The sequence below is a fragment of the Halichoerus grypus genome, chromosome 13, assembly GCF_964656455.1.
Source record: "Halichoerus grypus chromosome 13, mHalGry1.hap1.1, whole genome shotgun sequence".
NCBI classification, from domain to species: Eukaryota; Metazoa; Chordata; class Mammalia; order Carnivora; family Phocidae; genus Halichoerus; species Halichoerus grypus.
This window is the reverse complement of record NC_135724.1, coordinates 63,678,109-63,697,636: the sequence shown is the minus strand read 5'-3', so window position 1 is coordinate 63,697,636 and position 19,528 is coordinate 63,678,109. Positions and strand designations below refer to the sequence as shown.

Here is a 19,528-nt window from a genome sequence, read left to right as displayed (position 1 = left end):
AGATTCTCTTGAGAAACCATGGAAGCCAGAAAAGTGATACTTTTAAAGTACTGAAAGAAAAACAAAAAGAAAAGAAAAAACTGTTAACCAAGAATCTTATATCATGCAAATTAATTTTTTGAAAAACAAAGGAGAACAAGAAAATCCCAGATAAACAAAAAGTAATTTGTCACTCATAGGTCTATCCTAGAAGAAATGCTGAAGGGAATCCTTCAGGATGAGATGGAAAAAAAAAAAACAGACAATAACTCAAAGACATTTGAAGAACTCCGATAAAGGTACTGTATAGGTAAATATAAAACAGTTGGTTCTTTACTTCTCTTTTAATTTCCTATATGATTTAAAAGACAGATGCATAAAGCAATAATTATAAATCTATACTAATAGGTACACAATGTATAAAGATGTAAATTGTGACAACAACAACATAAAAAGGGATGAAGCCATATGGAAGCAGAGATTTTGTATGATATTGGAGCTAAGTTGTTATCAGTTCAAACTAGATTGTTATAAATTTAGGATATCAACTATAATCCCTCTGGTAACCAGTAGGAAAATATCTAAAAAAATATACACAAAAGAAAATGTGCAAGGAGTCAAAATGATACCCTACAAAAATCAATTAAATACAAAAGAATGAAGTAATAGAGGAAGTGAAGAACAAAAAGGGTATAAGACATACAGGAAAAAAAAAAAGCAAAATTATAGAAGCGTGTCCTTAGTAATTATTTTTATATAAGTGGATTAAGCTCTCTAATGAAAGGCAAAGATGGTGAAATGGATGATAAAACATGATTCAGTTGTATGCTGTCTTCAGGAAACTAAAAATTCAAAGACAAAGTTGGTTGAAAGTGGAAGGATGGAAAAAGATATACTATGCAAATTATAACCAAAAAGTGCAGAGGTCATTACATTAATATTACACAAAATATACTTTAAATCAAAAACTGTTACAAAGAAGGTATTATATATCAATAAAAGTTCAATTCATCAAGAATATACAACAATGATAAACATGTACTCACCAAGCAACAGAGTCCCCAAATATGGGAATCAAACATTGGCAGTCTTGAAAAGGATAAATAGACAATTCTACTGTAATAATTGGATATTTCAATAGCCCACTTTCAATACTGGAAAGCACATCTAGACTGAAGATCAATAAGGAAAAAGAGGACTTGAAAATACTATATATATAGTCTTGTTGGCATATATATATATATATATAGAGAGAGAGAGAGAGAGAGAGAGATAAATATCATTGTACTGAACAGTAAAAGAATACATATTCTTCTCAAGTTTACATGAAATATAGGAGAGACCATATGTGGGGCCAGGAAAGAATACTCAAGAAGTTTTAAAAGATTGGGCGCCTGGGTGGCTCAGTTGGTTAGGCGACTGCCTTCGGCTCAGGTCATGATCCTGGAGTCCCTGGATCGAGTCCCGCATTGGGCTCCCTGCTCGGCAGGGAGCCTGCTTCTCCCTCTGACCCTCCCCCCCTCTCATGTGCTCTCTCTCTCATTCTCTCTGTCTCAAATGAATAAATAAAATCTTTAAAAAAAAAAAAAGAAGTTTTAAAAGATTGAATCATATAAAGTATTTTTCAGATTATAATGGAATAAAGCCAGAAATTAATAACAGAAGGAAAAGTGGAAAATTTGCAGATACCTGGAAATTAAGCAATGCATTCTTAAACACCAGTGGGTCAAAGAGGTAATTACAAGGAAAATTAGAGAATACTTTGAGACAAATAGAAACAGAAACTCAATATACCAAAATTTATTGGATGCAATAAATTGAGAGAGAATTTGTTGAGAGAATCAACAAAACTAAAAGTTCGTTCTTTGAAGAGATCAATAGAATTGACAAACCTTTAGCTAAATTCACAAATCTAAAGTGAGAAAAGATGCAAATGATAAAATCAGAAATGAAAGTGGAGACAATACTACCAACTGTACAGAATTAAAATAATTATATGTGAGTACTATGAACAAGGATATGCCGACAAATTAGATAACCTAATTGAAATAGTAGACTTTCTAGAAACATACAAATTACCAAAATTGACACAAAAGGAAACAGAAAATATAAACAGACCTATAAAATTAAAGAATTGAATCAGTAATCAGAAACCTCTCAACACAGAAAAGTCTTGTACCAGATAGCTTCACTGGTAAGTTCTACCAAAAATTTAAAGAAAAATTAACACCAGTACTTCTCAAACTTTTCCAAAATGTAAAATATAATAGGAGGGAACCTTTCCTAACTTATTCTGTGAGACCAGTAACAAAGCCAGAGATAACACAAGGGGAAAAAAACAAAACAAAACTGCAGTCCAATACCCCTTATGAATATAGATGCAAAAGTCCCCAGTGAAATACTAGTGAACTGAATCCAACAGCACTTTAAAAGGATTATACATTGTGACCAAGTGGAGTTTATTTTATCATGCAAGGGTGGTTCAACATAAGAAAATCAATGTAATGCACCACATGACTAGGACAAAAGGGGAAACAAAAACATAATCATCTCAATTGACCCAGATTTGGCCATTAAAGAAGTAAATTAAAATGAAGCCATTAGAGTGAGTCCTAATCCAGTCTGTCTGGTGTTATAAAAAGGAGACATTTGGACACAGAAAGATACCAGGGTTGCATGTGCATAAAGAACAGACCACATGAGGACACAGTAAAAAAGCAGCCACCTGAAGGCAGCAAGTGAAACAGAGAGGCCTCAGAAGAAAGCAGAAATTGCTGACATCTTGAACTTGGATGTTTTGCCTTCAGAACTGTGAGAAAATAAAGTTCTGTTGCTTAAGCCCCCCGATTGTGGTACTTTGTTCTGGCAGCCCTAGCAAATTAATACATCTGCTTTTACAATTGCTAGTCAGCATGGTGCAACAAGTTCTGGCCAGAGAAGTTAGGTGAAAAAAAGTAAAAGACTACCAAATTGGAAAAGCAAAAGTAAAACTATCCTTATTTGAAGATGGCATGTTCCCATATACAGAAAATTCCAAGAACCCATAAAAATACTACCAGAACTAATAAAGAAATTCAGAAAAGTTGTAAGGTACAAGATCAACACACAAAAATCAATTATGTTTCTGTACATGGGCAATGACAATCTGTAGAAGAAATTAAGAAAACAATTCCATTTACCTTAGCAAACCAAATAATAAAATACCTAGGAATAAGTTTAATCAATGATGTTAATGACTTATACACTGAAAATGTTAAACATGCTAACAAAAGTTAAAGAGGACTGAAATAAATGGAAAGACATCCTGTGCTTATGGGTTAGAAAATATAATATCCTTAAGATGTCATTACTACCCAAAACAAACTATAGATGAAGTGCAATCCCTGTCAAAATTCCAGTGGCCTTTTTTGCAGAAATAAAAAATGTAATCCTTAAATTCATATGGAATTGCAAGGGGTCCCAAATAGCCAGAACAATATTGGAAAAGAACAAAGTTTCAGCACTCATACTTCTGCCTCCTGATTTTAATACTTACTACAAAGCTATGGTAATGAAAATATGGTATTTCTATAAGGATAGAAATGTAGACCAATAAAATAGAATTGAGTGTTCTCCAAAGAAGATACGCAAATGGCCAACAAACACATGAACCAGACACTCAACATCATTAGTCATTAGGAAAATGGAAATCAGAACCACAATGTGATACCACTTGACATCCACTAGAATGACTATTATAATAAATAATTTTAAAAATCAGAAAATACCATGTGCCAGCAGAGATATGGAGAAATTGGAACTCTTGTACATGGTTTGTAGGAATGTAAAATGGTGAACCTGCTATGGAAAATAGTTTGGCTGCTTCCCGGAAAGCTAAACATGTAATTACCATATAGTCCCAGTATGTACAATTCCTAAATATGTACATAAAATAAGTGGGAAAAGTACTCTAACAAATACATGTACATACATGTTCATACCAGCACTATTTGCAGTAGTCAAAAGGTAGATACAACCTAAATATCCATCAACAGATGAATAAATGAACAAGTGTTCATACATACAATGGAATAATTTTCAGCCATAAAATGATGAAACACTGATACACTACAACATGGATGAACCTTGAAAACATCATGTTAAGGGAAAAGAAGCCAGACACAAAAGGCCACATAGTGTATGATAATATTTATGGGAAATATCCAGAGATAGAAAGTTGATTTGTGGTTTCCAGCAGTGAGGAGAAGCAGGAATATTGAAAAAGTAACTGCTTAGTGGGTGCTTTTGGAGTGATGAAAATGTTCTGTAAAGTAGATAGAGAAAATGGCACAACATTGGGAATGTACTAAATGCCACTGAATTTTTATATATATTTGTGTATATATATAAATTTATATATATACTGATGTGTATATATATAAAATCAGGAAATGTAAGGAAATACTTGACAAGTAAAACCCAATTGTTTATATCACATAATTATACATTATTTAATCCTTAGTTGTCCCTAAAGAAAGCAATAAAAGCTACAGTAGGATTGAGAACTCAGAAGACAAATCCCCTTGTCTTCTGCTTACATTTATTTTAAACTTTTCATTTCCCTAAAAGGCTAATAAAATTCAGCTTCCTTAAGCTATGTTTTTAAAACTGACCACATGCCAAAACTATATTATGTCAAAAGTTAGAAAAATTGAAAGAAAAGGCATTTTAGAATGAAATGCACATTTTAGGTATATATATTTTTATGTTTATGACATTTTAAGCCTTTAAGCTTCTTTTTTTTTTTTTTTTTGGCAGTTCCATGTTTTCCCTGAGGGCATTTTATGGGCTCCTCTGCCTTAGGTCCAAGTGAGCAGCACTCACTGAGGCTTGCGAGTCAACATTAGAAACACAGAAGTAAATATCCTGAGCTCAGAGCCTGGGGGGAGCCAGTGCTCCAGCAGCCAAGGCAGCGGGTCAGGGGCTGGTAATGCAGTGGCTGAAAGGAGTGGGCTAGGAGATGGGTGGTTTCCCATGACCCTGCGTTGCCTAAAAGACACATACTGCGCAGGATTTAATGGAATCTCCTCCTGGGCTACTGAGAAATCCCTCTTTCCAGTATGGGCTTGTTGAATGTAGACCTGAAAGCTATTCAATTTATGGTATCTCAGTATTTTAATTTAATGCCTCACTTTTCTTTTGTGACATCAGAGTAGTAATCAAGTCATTAGACTGTGGCAAGCAGTTTTCTTAACCACTAAAGAAGGATTTTATACTGAAATGAGATAATGTGACTTTTGGTTAGATCTTAAAGATCTGTGTGTGTATTTGCACATGCATACTGAAATATAAAATTATATATACCACATTACATATATATATTTAGCTTATGTATTTATCATTATGTAAATATAAAATTTATACATACATAAATACATAAGTGTACCACATATCCATCACGTATATATTTGCCATATAAATAAATTTTATTTATGTATAAAGTCTTAGAGTTTCAAAGGCCTGGCGGCCTGTCTAATCAGAGTTGCATGGCCAGAGGCAGACCAAGGACCAGAATGTAGGTCATCTAGTCCAACACCCACCTAGTCCTCTCCAGACAAGTGTTGCAACAGTTTACTCTTCAATTCACAAGAATAGTTTTATTTTAGAATTGTTCAGAGTGTCTCTCATGTTTTTGATTTACTCTTGCTTGTTTATACCCCATTCTCATTCCTATTTCCTACCTCCCTGTATGGAACTACACAAATATGTTTTATACATATATTAAATATACAGAAACACATTGGTGTTAAACATATATGTTATTTTTCCAGGTCTGTGTTCTTAATTTATGTGAATGATCTTGTGGTCTGTGTCCCTTTTTTTTCTCTTATCATTTGTTAACCCAATTTATTTTAAGATCCACATATGTTGTTCTTCTACTTTCATGCACCTAATGGTTGAACGTATTATAAGATGCACGTTCATCTCATTTTTACATATTCATCTCTTTAGTGGTGGAAAATTGGAATATCTCCAATTCTCTGCTACTACAGACAAGGATGTGAAGAATATCATGATTCAAGTCCCCATGTAGACCTGTTGCAAAAATTTCTCTGGATTTTATAACTCAGGGTGTGATTGCCAAGTCAGAGACTTAGGCATACTTAAGTACTGACCTCCAGAAAGACTGTACCAATTTCACACTACTAGCAAAACATTGGTTCCCCCTCACAAAAAACATTATTATGAATCTTTATAATTTAATATGATGAGTGTAAACTGCTAACCCATTTGTGTTCTAGCTATAATGTCTCCATTAAATGCCTCTACGCTTTTAGTTCCTCTGTATAAACATATTGCCCTCTCAAGTTTTCCCTTGTAAGATGCTTATTTGGATGTTTTGCTCCCTTCTCTATTGGTTGACCTGTCTTGTTGCTATGCAGGCATTCTTTATCTATTCAAAATATTAATCTTATGTAATCTCATCTCTAATCTTAGATGTCCCAGCTAAATATCTGTGAATTTTATTTATGGTGACTTTGTTGAATTTTCAACTTTAATGCAGTCAAATTCATGTATTTTTTGGCCTTATAACTTATGTTTTGGGTCTTATTTTAGAGGCAATCCCCATGGAAAAGGCACAAAGTTATTCTTCCAAGTTTTCATCTATTGACTTTAGAATTTTATCTTTCACATTTAGGTCTTTATTCACCTGATGATCACCTTTGTGGCAGGGATCTAGCATTATTATTATTATTTTATTGAAGCCAATTTTTCATCTGCTAGCTAGCTTGTTCTTCTCCTCTTGACTTGTGAGGTCAACTTTGACATTTATCAAATTCATATAGGTAAATTAGGTTTTTTTCTGAACACTGTGTGGTATTCCATTTGACTTTTTTTCCTTTCTGTAAGGAATCTAAATTCTGTTTGTTTTATTTTAACTTATGGGTTTATAGCATACCTTAATTGTCTTTTAGTACAAACACAACTCACCCGTTTTTTATCTTCTCAAAATTTCAAAGTTGGCCTGTCAATTCCTAGGTTTTTGTTTTTCCAAATATATTTTTAAATAAATGTGTTGAGTTCCTCAAAAATTCTGTTCTTATATATTTTGAAATATGTTTGCTGGTGGCCTGAAAGTTTCTCCTGGCATTTTATTTGAAGTTGCATTGAATTTGTAGACTAAATTTGGGAAAAATTGATATTTTTGTCATATTAAGTTACCTCATTCATGAATGTGGTATATCTCTTCATTTATTCAGGACTTTTACTTTGTTTTTTCTGTTGGGTTTTACAGTTTTGTCCATGAAGGTCTTGTGCATTTTTTGTTAAGGTTAATTCTTACATATTTTTTTCAGTCCGGGTTCAACCTGTAGGATATGTTTATATGTATATAATTTATTACAAGGAATTGGACTATTGATTATATGAACTTGCTAAGCAAGTCCAAAATCCATAGGGTAGGCTTTCAGGAGGGGAAGAAGTATGGTCATGGGCAAGCTGAAATTCATGGGCACAGTCTGAAGCTACTGTGCACAGGTGACAAGAGTTTCCTTTCTCTACCCCCCCCACTTCCCCCCCCCTTCTCTATTCAGACTGGTTTTCAAGACTTCCAACTGATTGGCTCAGGCCTGCCCAAATTGTCAAGGATAATATCGTTACTTAAAGTCAGTTGATTATGGACTTCAATCACATCTCTAAATTCATGGCAGCATCTAGATTAGTGTTTGATTAAATAACTGGGGACTATTGCCCAGCCAAATTGACACCTTGGCAAAACCATTTAAAGTACAGTTTTGTTTGCTAATTTAAGTTGTATCTCGTTTTCTATTTGATGATTGCTAATATAGAGGATCTCTATTGATTTTTGTAAGATGATATTATATCTAAATCATTTTATGAATTCTTGTGTTCTAATGGTTGGTCTGTGGCTTCACTTTCACATTCTATGTTGGTGATGATATCATCTACAAATAGTTTAATCTGATATTATCTGCAAACAATTGTAATTATTACAATTCATCATTCTTTTTCTTATCTTATGACATTGGCCAATGTTCCCAGTGGTATGTTAAGTGGTGGCAAGGATAGCAAGTGTCCTTGATCATTCTTTAACAGTAATGTATGTCTAAAGTTCCACCACAAACAGGATGCTTGCTTTACTTATGGTATAAATCCGTCATCATTTTAAGGATATTTCCTTCTATTCCCAGTTTATTGAGTGTTATTTTCTTTTATTATGTTCAGTTAGCCACTGTATAGTACATCATTAGTTTTTGAGGTAGTGTTCAATGATTCATTAGTTGTGTATAACACCCAGTACTCATCACAACACGTGCCCTCCTTTTATCATAAATAAAATTTGAACTTTATGAAATGCTTCTTCTACATCCATTTAGAAAATTATGATATCAACCCACTGGTGTATGACTTACACCTAAACATTTATTAACGTTAAATCACACTTGCTTCTCAGCAATAAATAAACCCTGGTCTATTTTGGGGTAGGGGGCAGGTATAGTTGACACAAAATGTTTTATTAGTTTCAGGTGTACAACATAGTGATTCACCTTTTCTGTATGTTATGCTTTGCTCCCCACAAGTGTAGCTGCCATTCATCTGTCATCATACAACACTATTACAATATCATTAACTATATTCCCTATGCCATACCTTTTATTCCCATGACTTATTTGTTCCATAACTAGAAGCCTGTGTCTTTTTGCCCATTTGCTCATCCCTCCACCCCTCTCCCCTCTGGCAACCACTAGTTTGTTCTCTGTATTTATAGGTCTGATTCCGCTCTTTTAAATCCTAGCTTATTATGATGTGTTATATTTTTACTATGCTAGTTCAGTTGGTTAGCAAATATAATTTTTTAAATTTTTTATTGTTATGTTAATCACCATACATTACATCATTAGTTTTTGATGTAGTGTTCCATGATTCATTGTTTGTGCATAACACCCAGTGCTCCATGCAGAACGCGCCCTCTTTAATACCCATCACCACAGGCTTATAACTCCTTTTTATATTCTAGCCTTATTTTATTTTAAATTTGAAGTTACTCTAACTTTGTAAAATGTTTTAGGCAACTTCCCTTCTTTTCCTACTCTCTGAAACTACTTGTATAAAATAGGGGTTGTTTGTTCCTTTGACTTTGGCGGAACTCTTGTAAAATTTTCTGGGCCAGGGGTTATTTGTGGTTCCATGTTGTGATAATTTGTCATCTAATATGTAGGAAAGCATTTTTCTTGTACATTTAATTTTTATTCAGTATTTATTTATTTATTTATTTAGGGGACAGAGCATGAGCTGGGGGAGGGGCAAAGGGAGAAGCAGACTCCCCACTGAGCAGGGACCCCGATGCAGGACTCGATCTCAGGACCCTAGGTTCATGACCTGAGCCAAAGGCAGATGCTTAACTGACTGAGCCACCCAGGTGCCTGAATTTTTAATCAATATTAGTTGTATAATTTTACAAAGGCAATAAGATAGCTTTAGCTTTAGACTAATAAGAGAGTAATTGTTATACTTGATACACTTCTAAGTGTGTTTATATAATAGATTAGGCCGAAATGGGATCCATGTGGAATACTACAAAGATCAGAATGAGTGTGTTGCATCTGAAGCTCCCTCACTGTCTCTGTGCTTCTTACCTTCTAGGACATACGGGCCGGTTATTAAAGTCTCTGTGCTTCACCAGTCTTTCCTTCCTGTTGCTGCACATCATTTTCCACATCACGTTGGCTAGCCTGGAAGCTCAACACCGTATTGGACCTAGTTACAACTGTGAGTATTATGGTAATTTTTTTCTTCATCTTATGTATGAATAAAGCTATGTGTCATAATGCTCATAGCAATCTATACAACAATTACATAATAGGATTCATGATCTTTTTTGGTCATTGGCAGTCCTGTACTATAAATTCATGTAAAGAAACTGTCATGGAAAATTGGGTAATACAAGCAACTTAATTAGTGAATTTTCAAGAAAAATTAGATATTAGGCCCCTATTCATATGCAAGACATTATTACTGGGCTTAATCTAAAAAATCAAGATTTATATTAGTCCCTGGAGCATACAGTACAGCTAAGTGAGCAAGACATGTACAATTTCTAACATGATTAATATGAGTACAAAAATTGAGTAAGATTATATGACTGTGACCTCAATCCTATTCTACAGCATAATGTAAGATTTCTTATGTCTTTATGGGAAAAAATGTAATGACACGTAGTTTCTTTTTTAATTGGGAGTTTTTTATTGCTACTCATAGAGAAATAATATGTCTTATATGCATTATATTTTGAAGTCACGATCTGAAAATGTCAACAACTATGTTCTTTATCTGGGCAGCATCATGCTTCTAAAATTAACCTGCTATTGGACAAATTCGACTTCAGTTTTTCTAGGATGTGATTGTCATTTGAAAAAAGCAGAAGTGTTTCAAGTAGATGGAATACAATCCTCATGTTTTAAGTTAAACCTAAAGAAACCCTGACATATTTGAAATAGATTATAATAAGTTTTAAATTGTCAGTTTTTCTTTGAGGAACCCATTTTTGAGTTTTAAATTTCCTGATCTTTCATAAAGGCAAGCCCAAGTAATAGGAAGTAAACGTACCCTTCCCTATAAAATAAAAAAATATCGAAATTCTTCATGGATCAAAGACTATTAACATAAATCTACTGAGAGGTCATTTAGTAAAATCCATATTTATAAATTATTCAGTATCCTTCAGCATATAACTTTTAGAAAGCTACCTTTTACAGATCTAAACTTAGTATTCATTTTCGCCATTTTATTGAGTTCAGAATCCATTGGATAATAATGCCTATCAAAATGGTTTTGTTTTAAAATCTATGATTTAAGATACGGTTCTTGTTTTCAAGTTGGGGTATAATTCCTATACCATAAAATTCACCTATGTAAGGAATACAATTGAGTGGTTTTTAGAGTGTGCAACCATTGCCGCTCTCTGATTCCAGAACACATCCATTGGCCCCCTCCCCATGGAAGAGTAATTCCCCATTCCCTTTCCATCCAGCCCTAGGCAAATACTAATTTACTTTCTGCCTCTGTTAGATTTACCTGTCCTGGACTTTTCATCTAAACAGAATTATACAATATGTAACCTTCTGTGTATGGCTTCCTTCACTGAGCATGATGTTCTCAAGGTTCATCCATGTTGTAGCGTGAGTCAGTACTTCATTCCTTTTCATGGCTGCATAATATTCCATTGTTAACATGTGGCTTTACGGTTTGGTAAAAGTCACTTCATTATTCAAAACTTGGTAAAATGAAATGTTTAAATAATGGTACTTTAGTTACTTTAGTTATGTTATAATGATAAAAAAACATTTATTACATTTGACTGGGTTCAGATCTTTTTGGACTTAGTAGAAATATTAGCAGCTGTATTTCCTTTTGCTTCTCAATCACAGATCTTTTGGATACTTCTTAAGAAGGCATTCCTAGGATCATAAGGAAAGTTTTTTTTTAAGTATTTATTTATTTTATTTTTTTTGCATTTTATTTTTTTAAATTTTTTTTATTATGTTATGTTAATCACCACACATTACATCATTAGTTTTTGATGTAGTGTTCCATGATTCATTGTTTGCGTATAACACCCAGTGCTCCATGCAGTACGTGCCCTCTTTAATACCCATCACCAGGCTAACCCATCCCCCCACCCCCTTCCCCTCTAGAACCCTCAGTTTGTTTCTCAGAGTCCATCGTCTCTCATGGTTCGTCTCCCACTCCGATTACCCCCCCTTCATTCTTCCCTTCCTGCTATCATCTTTTTTTTTTTTTTTAACATATAATGTATTATTTATTTCAGGGGTACAGGTCTGTGATTCAACAGTCTTAACACAATTCACAGCACTCACCATAGCACATACCCTCCCCAATGTCTATCACCCAGCCACCCCATCCCTCCCACCCCCACCACTCCAGCGGAAAGATTTTTTTAACCAAAAATGTTGTCTGAATAAAAGGCTATTGCATGGATAATGAGTTATCCATCACTGGAAGTATTTAATCACAAGATATATTACAGCTCATTCAGATTTTTAAAATTTGAGTTTATAAAGATATATCTTGCCAGTTTCTACAAATGAATTTAGATGCTGAGTGATCTTTGGAAACAACTGTACTGGAGGTTGTCTATATTAGGATGTGCAGTTCATCATTTCTTCTGACCCAGAGTCTAGATATTTCTAATTTTTATTCAAAATGATGATTTTTGGGGCGCCTGGCTGGCTCAGTTGGAAGAGCATGTAATCTTGGCGTTGTGAGTTCAAGCCCCGAATAGGGTGTAGAGATTACTTAAATAAATAAAACTTTAAAAAGGATGATTTCCCACAGTTCTACAAAAATCAAAATAAAAATGTAACATGTAATGTTAAAACAACATTCCCCTTTCCACATTTATAAGTATATTTACTCTATGTATGGCCTTCCCTGTAAGGTACAGAAAGACACACAGACTTACACATACACACACACACACATAGAGAGAAATTTGTTTTTCCTTTGTGTCCTTCTTCCCAGACAAGGATCCAAATTACCTGGACCCTTTGGATGGGTCCTGTGTTAACACCACGAAGAAATCTGCACTTCTCAGTGGCGAAGATGTGGAGGCCATCTTGAGTGTAGTCAGAGCTGGCCTCTCGACATAAGCATTCCTTACAACTCAATCTTGGGGAGTTAGCTCTGCCTTTCCTAACTTCATATCCTAAGTATTTGGGTTCTCAGATACCCGGGTATTTCCATGTCTCTCTCAGAGATATTTTTATTCATGCACAATTACTGTCTACTGTCAGTGAAGAATGATCTCACATACTGTCCTCCCTTCCTTTTTTTGATGTCCCCGTATAAAATCTCTATTCTGTTCCACAGAGAGCCAATATAATGGGAGTCATAATAGTAAACTTTATTTCTACCAAGTTAAAAATTCTAGTGTGAAATTTATTTCTACAAAAGTTAATATTCCAATTTGCAGTTACAATATTTTTGATGAGGTCACCAACAGAGAAAGGATGTGCTAAAGACTGAGTTTGAAAAAGGAATTTGAACTCTTTACTTTCAGTCACAGAAAACCTTGAAAGTGAGTTTAAGTTTACAGAAATCGTAAATTTCTTCTGAAAAACGAGTGATGCATGTAACAGCATTGGCTCATCGGGTGTTACAGATTTTTTTGGTCCAGTTTCATGTGTACCGTTTAAAAGCAATACATTCTTGAAAAGGGATAAAAGGGAAGGGCAAACAACTTCAGAGCTTTGCAAGCTAGGTTAGTCCAAGATTGACACAGACCAGGTTTTCAGCTTCAAGCATTTTTTAATGATCAAGTTATATAAACTCCAGAAAATACTGTGAGAGTGGGTAATGGAAACACTGACTTTTAATTCAGAGCTGACTTCACTTCACTAATGTTATTGTTCCTTGAGCATTTGGAGTTTCGATTACACCATCAGAGTTGTAAACACAAACTCCGCTAGTTTGATAGCCTACATTTGAAGGGTAGCCTTTTTTGGCATCTGTGGATGCAAAGCAGCAAAATTTCAAACAAAAAGACAAAAAAAAGTGTCTTGGCCAGCAGGGCTGTGCGGTTTGACTGCTTTCTCTCTGTTTAAGACATTGGTAAATTAAAATGCAATGACCCACGCAGATCAGATTTCCCAATCATTGAAGTCATATTCAAATTCAAGACCACCAAGTGCTGCTCATTTATATGTGTTTAATTTTGTTTCCCTACCTACTCCTCTCCCCATTTAAAACTCATATACCTTCACCCTCATTATAGCAAAAGCTCCCAGGATCCCTCAGGAATCTAAGACACACGTATGGGGGACAACAGTAGCATTTATAAATATTGAGTCATTGAAAGTTCTTGTTCCCCTAGAGTCCTGGGAATATTAACTGGCAGCAGTAAAGAGTTTCTCAAACCAGCCTATTTCGTTTCTGACTAGCTGGCAGGTTTGTTGTGCAGATGTGAAACTTAAGTCCCCCACCCCCTCTTTCTCTCTCTTTCTTCATTTCCAAAATGGTGCTTATAGGTAAGTGAGGAAATCTGTGGGGCAGGGGGTACCTCTGTAAATTTTCCTCAAACATGTGTTGTGCCGCTTACTAAAATTTTCATTCCATCAAAACCATACTATTTAAATAAACGTAAACCCGGTTTCAATTATGTCATTACAGATTCCATAGAAGTAGTTTGTTTGGCTCACTGGTGGATGTGTGGCGATGTTAGTGAAATTTCAAGGCCAGTCTGGATTCTTGTGCTGTGCTAAAGCATGTTACTGATTGAAAGAAACTTTTGAGTTCCAAACTATGAAGAAAAAATTTGTGGTGATAACAGGTACTGTTTGTAGAGCGCCTACTAGCTGTCAGACCCCAGGGAGCATTATATTCCTTTTCTAATTAAGGATTCATTTTTTTCTTGTTACAGATGAGCTCGAATGTTCTTAGGTAGGGTACTCCGTACCCATGAGCCGGTTCCATTCTCTGAGCAGGTCTTTAGGGTGGGTCAGGCTGTGCGGAAGGACAGCTGTGCCCTGCCTGTGGGCTTCCCCGAGGAGGTGAGTAGGAGCTGGCGTCCACCCTAGGTTCTGAGGACCAGGCTGGCGGCCTCTTCCAGGCTGGATTGAGCTGGACATAGGGGATCATTTTATTCCTACAAAGAGGTGGTCTGCTGGCCAAGCCTTGCCCCTGTAGGGCTATGCCCCCAAGGAGGTGCCTTTCTTTTGTATAAGTGCAGTGCCTGTCTGCTGCTGGTGCTGAGGTAGGGATGAGGCTGATGACGAGGCAGGAGTGAGGGTAGCGTTGAGCGTGAAGATGAGGAAATGGGCTCCAGGAGAGCAAGTGAGTCACCCAGGCTGCCACACGTCTAAACTGGGATCTGAGCACTGACCTGCCTGGCTTTCCAACCTCTTTCCTTCTATTCGGGGAACTCCTTATTTATCATCTACTTAGGATTACTTCCTCCATCGCACTTCCTAGGATTTTGGATTAGTCTAGTTTCACAGGACTTCAATAAGTTGCTTGTATGTCCTTATGATATTTCCTTTACTTCATTCAGCTGTAGCATTCACAGTTAGAGTCCTTTTCCCCTGAGGGAAGACCCCTCAGATCAGCTGCTTTCTCCCCCTTTAGAGGGAGGAGAATCTAGAGTTCTAATTTTCCTCACTAAGAGCACAGGAAACTGGGCCTAGACGCCCATTGACCAAGAGATAGGCCTTAATAGTACTTTATCCTAATGCTCTTCTATGATCAAAACATAGGAGGGTTCCTGTGCTGAGACCCAATGCATGAAACATTAGAGCGTGATAAGAGCACTAAGGGACAGACGCAGGCCTGGCAGTTTGGCATCTCATCTTGATGATTGTGAGGTGGATGCTTAGAGTGGGCCTCTCTTGTGAACACTCTCCTTTTTGGTGGCAGTGCTGACTTGTCTCTTGGCACACGTAGCCAGAAACTCCATCATTAATCATGCTCATCATTAATCGTGTTAATTAGAGAGAGGCCCCTAGATTTGCAGAGTCACTTGATGAGTCCATCCTCATATAAATAATCCCTATGGATGGTTAGTCTTGATTTTTCATATTTGACACAGTACTGTGGAGGAAAGAGTTAATATTTATGGAGTGGGGGACAAAATATGTAAAAGGAAACTAGCCCTGTGCTTGCTTGAAGAATAATTTTGAAGTCATTTCATGCTGCTTGCTTCCTCCTGGAAGCTAGCCTGGAGGCCCTGGGAGGCGGCATCTGGAAGAGCCTTGATTCTCCTCCTCCTTTTCTTCTCTCCCCTGACAGCTTCCTGAAAGGACATACTGCCTCTCAATACAACCATTAGAAAAAAATCCAGACCAAGTTATAATCCCCTGGTCATTTGACAGGATGAGGGTATTGGTCTAATTTTCTCTTAATTAAAATAGTCTAAAAGCATCTGGATCATCCATACACCTTCTAATCACATTTATTATAAGTGCAGTTAGACTTAGGTGTTATTTCCATCAGCCCCTGGTAGTTGAGGCAGATTGCTTTTTCAGTCCCCTGACACGCTTAGGCACGTACCAGCCTGTGATGGAGCCTAGCGCTCAGCACTGTGGGTAAGGAAGGTGGTTCCAGTCTAAAACTAATTTATGATCTGTAGTCTCTGCATGGGAAGCATTGCTGAAAGAGAACTCTGGCAACCTGAGATTTGATGGAGCCTACTTTCTTGGAAGAAGGAATACATTCAGTGTTTACTGCCAAAAGCCAGAATTCTACAGGCAAGAGGGAAGATTGAGAGGGTGGCACCATGTGGAAGAGAAACCACATCAGGATGAAAATCTCTTAGGCCAGCACCTTGCTGATATCCTAATTTCTCTTGGCGTGATAATCATGCAGTTTACATAGTGTTTTTCAAATAGAATATGTCATTTTATTGGGAGAAAGACTTTTCATGAGAATTACTTCTATTATTCAGTAAATGAATAAATGCGGGATCTTGCGTGACCTTGGGCAAGTTACTCATCTCTGCGCCTCAGTGTCCTTGACTGTGAATGTAACAGTCTGCCATCTCAAAGGGTTGTTGTGGCGGTTGAGTTAATCCAGGCCATGACCTTAGAGCAGTGCCTGACCTAAGTGCACAAGGATAAGCTAGTATTACTGTTGTCGGTCTTATTAGAGGAGTCAATGTTTCTTGCCCAGGGTTATGCACAACTACAAGGTAACAGGAACTGCTCAGAACTGAATCTTGTCTCCAAATTATACACAATCACATGGATGAAACTTTGAAATTATGAAATGTATGAAACTTCCACGGTACCAAATAATTCTCTATTATAATCTTTATCTTAATTCCCTACTAATTCTGTTATATTTGGATTTATACCCACTCCCCGTGGTGCGGTTGAAATCCTGGATAATAGGGTGAAATGGTGCAGGTTGGAAGATGGTGTCAATGACATGTGTCTTTAGTGACACGCCAGTCATCTTCACTGCTTTTTTTTCTCCTCTTCAAGAGCACCTTCCCCATTGAAAACACCCACCCCACCTGCCCCTTGGCTGTGGTGCTGGGTCTGGACTTGTGAATACATTACAGTCCTCTCCCCATTCCCTCCCTGCCCCAAAGCTTGTCATCCACCCCATGCCCTCCAGCACAGAGGACTAAGTACTAATATATTATTCACTATTTATTACCCTTTCTATGTTATGGAATTTTAGATGAGACAAAGGATTAAAATGTTAGGAAGAGAGGTGCTAACTTTTTCTTTTTTGGTAAAGTACACTAACACTTTACTTATATCGTCTCACTTAAATTCCCCCATGTCTCTGAAAACAGACCGGCTCTCACTACCATGTTACTGACAGGGACGTGAGGACCATCGGTGGAGAGTGTCTTGCATGAGGTCACTCAGTTAGTGGTAGAGCCAGAATTCAAACTGAGGTCTTCCGGACTCCATAGCCCATGTTCTTTACAGTGTGTCCATGCAGCCTCGTAACTGTGCAGGGAAAACTTTATGGAGAAATTGGGCTTTGGTTAATTAGATTCTGAGAAATAGATAAGATTAGGGCACACAAATTTGGGAGGATCTGTTGGGGGAGAGGATAATTAATCTGCCATACTCATTCTAGGTAAAGCATTAATGGTTGGTAGTATGTTTTGCTTGGCAAATATGGGCCTTTAAGAATATCTTCACCCCCAAGAGTGAGCCATGTGGACTCTACAGGGCTGCATGTTTGGGTGTATGGGTGCACATTTGCTGGGGGTGGGATGCTTATTTCCTACTCCTGCCTGATCCACTGCTCCCACCTGCCTCACTTCAGGTGGGTCCTTGCTAACAATGGCCGCCCTCTGGTCTGTGAGTGGTTTTAACGTGTCTTCTTCAAGCCTGAGAAAATTGGAGGTGTTTTTTCCTGAACATGCTAATCAGCCAATAAATCAACAAGAGTGTATGGGATGCCTTTCCATGTGTGGAAATCTACTTCCCTGAAATGTGAACTCCTGAGATCCTGGATCGTGAGGCTGTTTCCAAAATGACACATCATATAGTCTAAGCTGTTCTGTACACAACAGTCTTTCAAATATTTGAAGGCAGCTGGGATGTCACATCTAAGTATTTCTTTCAGATCCATCTTGAGTCCCTCTGCTCTGCTATCTGCTCAGCTCGTCAGAGTCTTGTGTGGATGTTTGGATAAGAACACATCAGTGTCTTATCAGGTGGGGTAGCTGTGGCTCCGTTAATGCCAAACATCATGGGGCTGTGACTTTCCTTGTTCTGGAAACGGTCCTTTTCCCCATCAGCTAAAATTATGGGTCTGTCATGTATTGTACATTTGCCATATAGATCTTTTCTTACCTAAAATATCCAATCTATTTCTTGTGCAATCCAACTTCTAATTCCCTTAAGGCAGATGTCCCCCATCCTTGATTTGGGATTTTGATTCTCCTTGAGTAGAACTCTTTTCTTACCATATATCACCCCCATCTCATCCCTAAATGAGGTAAAATGTGGGTAGGTCCTGGCACAGATCAAGCACACCATTAAGTCTTGTTTTCCTTCATTCCTGCTCCCGCCTCACCATATCCCACACCCAGCTCCGCCCCCCCTCCTTCTTTTTCTTCATTTTTTAAAAAATAACGTCTTTCTGGTTCTAAGTTTTGCTCTAAATCAGTATTGGTAGTAGCTTCGATGTATAATTGCCCCTTACAGGGCAGGCATAGTTTCTGTGTCATATCTCCATTCTGCATAGTTCTGCAAGGTGCTTGCTATTTTACTCATTTGCAGATAAAGAAACTGAGCAGCAACAGAAGAGTTGGGTTCCAATTAGATAAAAAAGTGAGAAATGTGACCATATCATGCAGGGTCGTGAGGATGGTGGTGGCTCCCTGCGGTCCGTGTGTGTGCAGGTCGGTGGGGTTGTCTACACAGGCGAGGAAGAGCTACAGCCAAGGCAGAAAGATGACCTCACCAGCTTTACTTCTCCACACTCCATGGGTGTTGTTTCTGCCTCCCGCTTCCCAATCCTGCAAGTTTCCAATTCCCCATCCATACCTTTGCTCTTGTTAGTCCTCTGGGAGTGTTCTTACCCACACCACCCATCCCGTTCCTTCACTGGACCCACCCTTCAGTACTGAGCGCCTCCTCCAAGAGGCCCAGGCCGACTGTGTCAGGTGCCTGTCTGCTCCCTAGATGTTCTAAGCATTGATCACTGATCTCATGCTGAGTTTTAATCTTTGATTTTATATATTCTCCCATTAGAATATGATCAGATGGAGGGTAGGGACTATCACATTTTGTTTATTTTTGTAACCTGAGTACCTAGGGCCCCATATATAGTATACTGCCCAGTAAGTTTTCAAAGAACAAATCAATGAATTAATAGCAGCAAAAAAAAAAAGGAAATGAATGTGTGACAGAGATGAAAGGGGATGACTCTTGTTTTGTTCCCAATTTTCAGTGGAATCCTCCCCATTGAGGTGGGTGAGCCATCAAGAGCAGCTGTCGTGTACAATGTCCCCTCTCTGCCAGGAACTTGCTCCCCTCTCTCTGTCCCCCATATGCATCCTGGA

General features: G+C 37.3%; 1 protein-coding gene across 3 annotated transcripts in view; it reads left to right on the top strand.

The window, feature by feature from the left end:
* Positions 1-19,528, top strand: part of PIEZO2 (piezo type mechanosensitive ion channel component 2) — a 492,797-nt gene that overhangs the window by 152,321 nt on the left and 320,948 nt on the right. For all 3 annotated transcript variants that reach the window (XM_078060633.1, XM_078060632.1, XM_078060634.1), the window contains exon 3: positions 9,625-9,750. In XM_078060633.1, the coding sequence (XP_077916759.1) occupies positions 9,625-9,750 (126 nt within the window). The remainder of the gene's footprint in view (positions 1-9,624; positions 9,751-19,528) is intronic.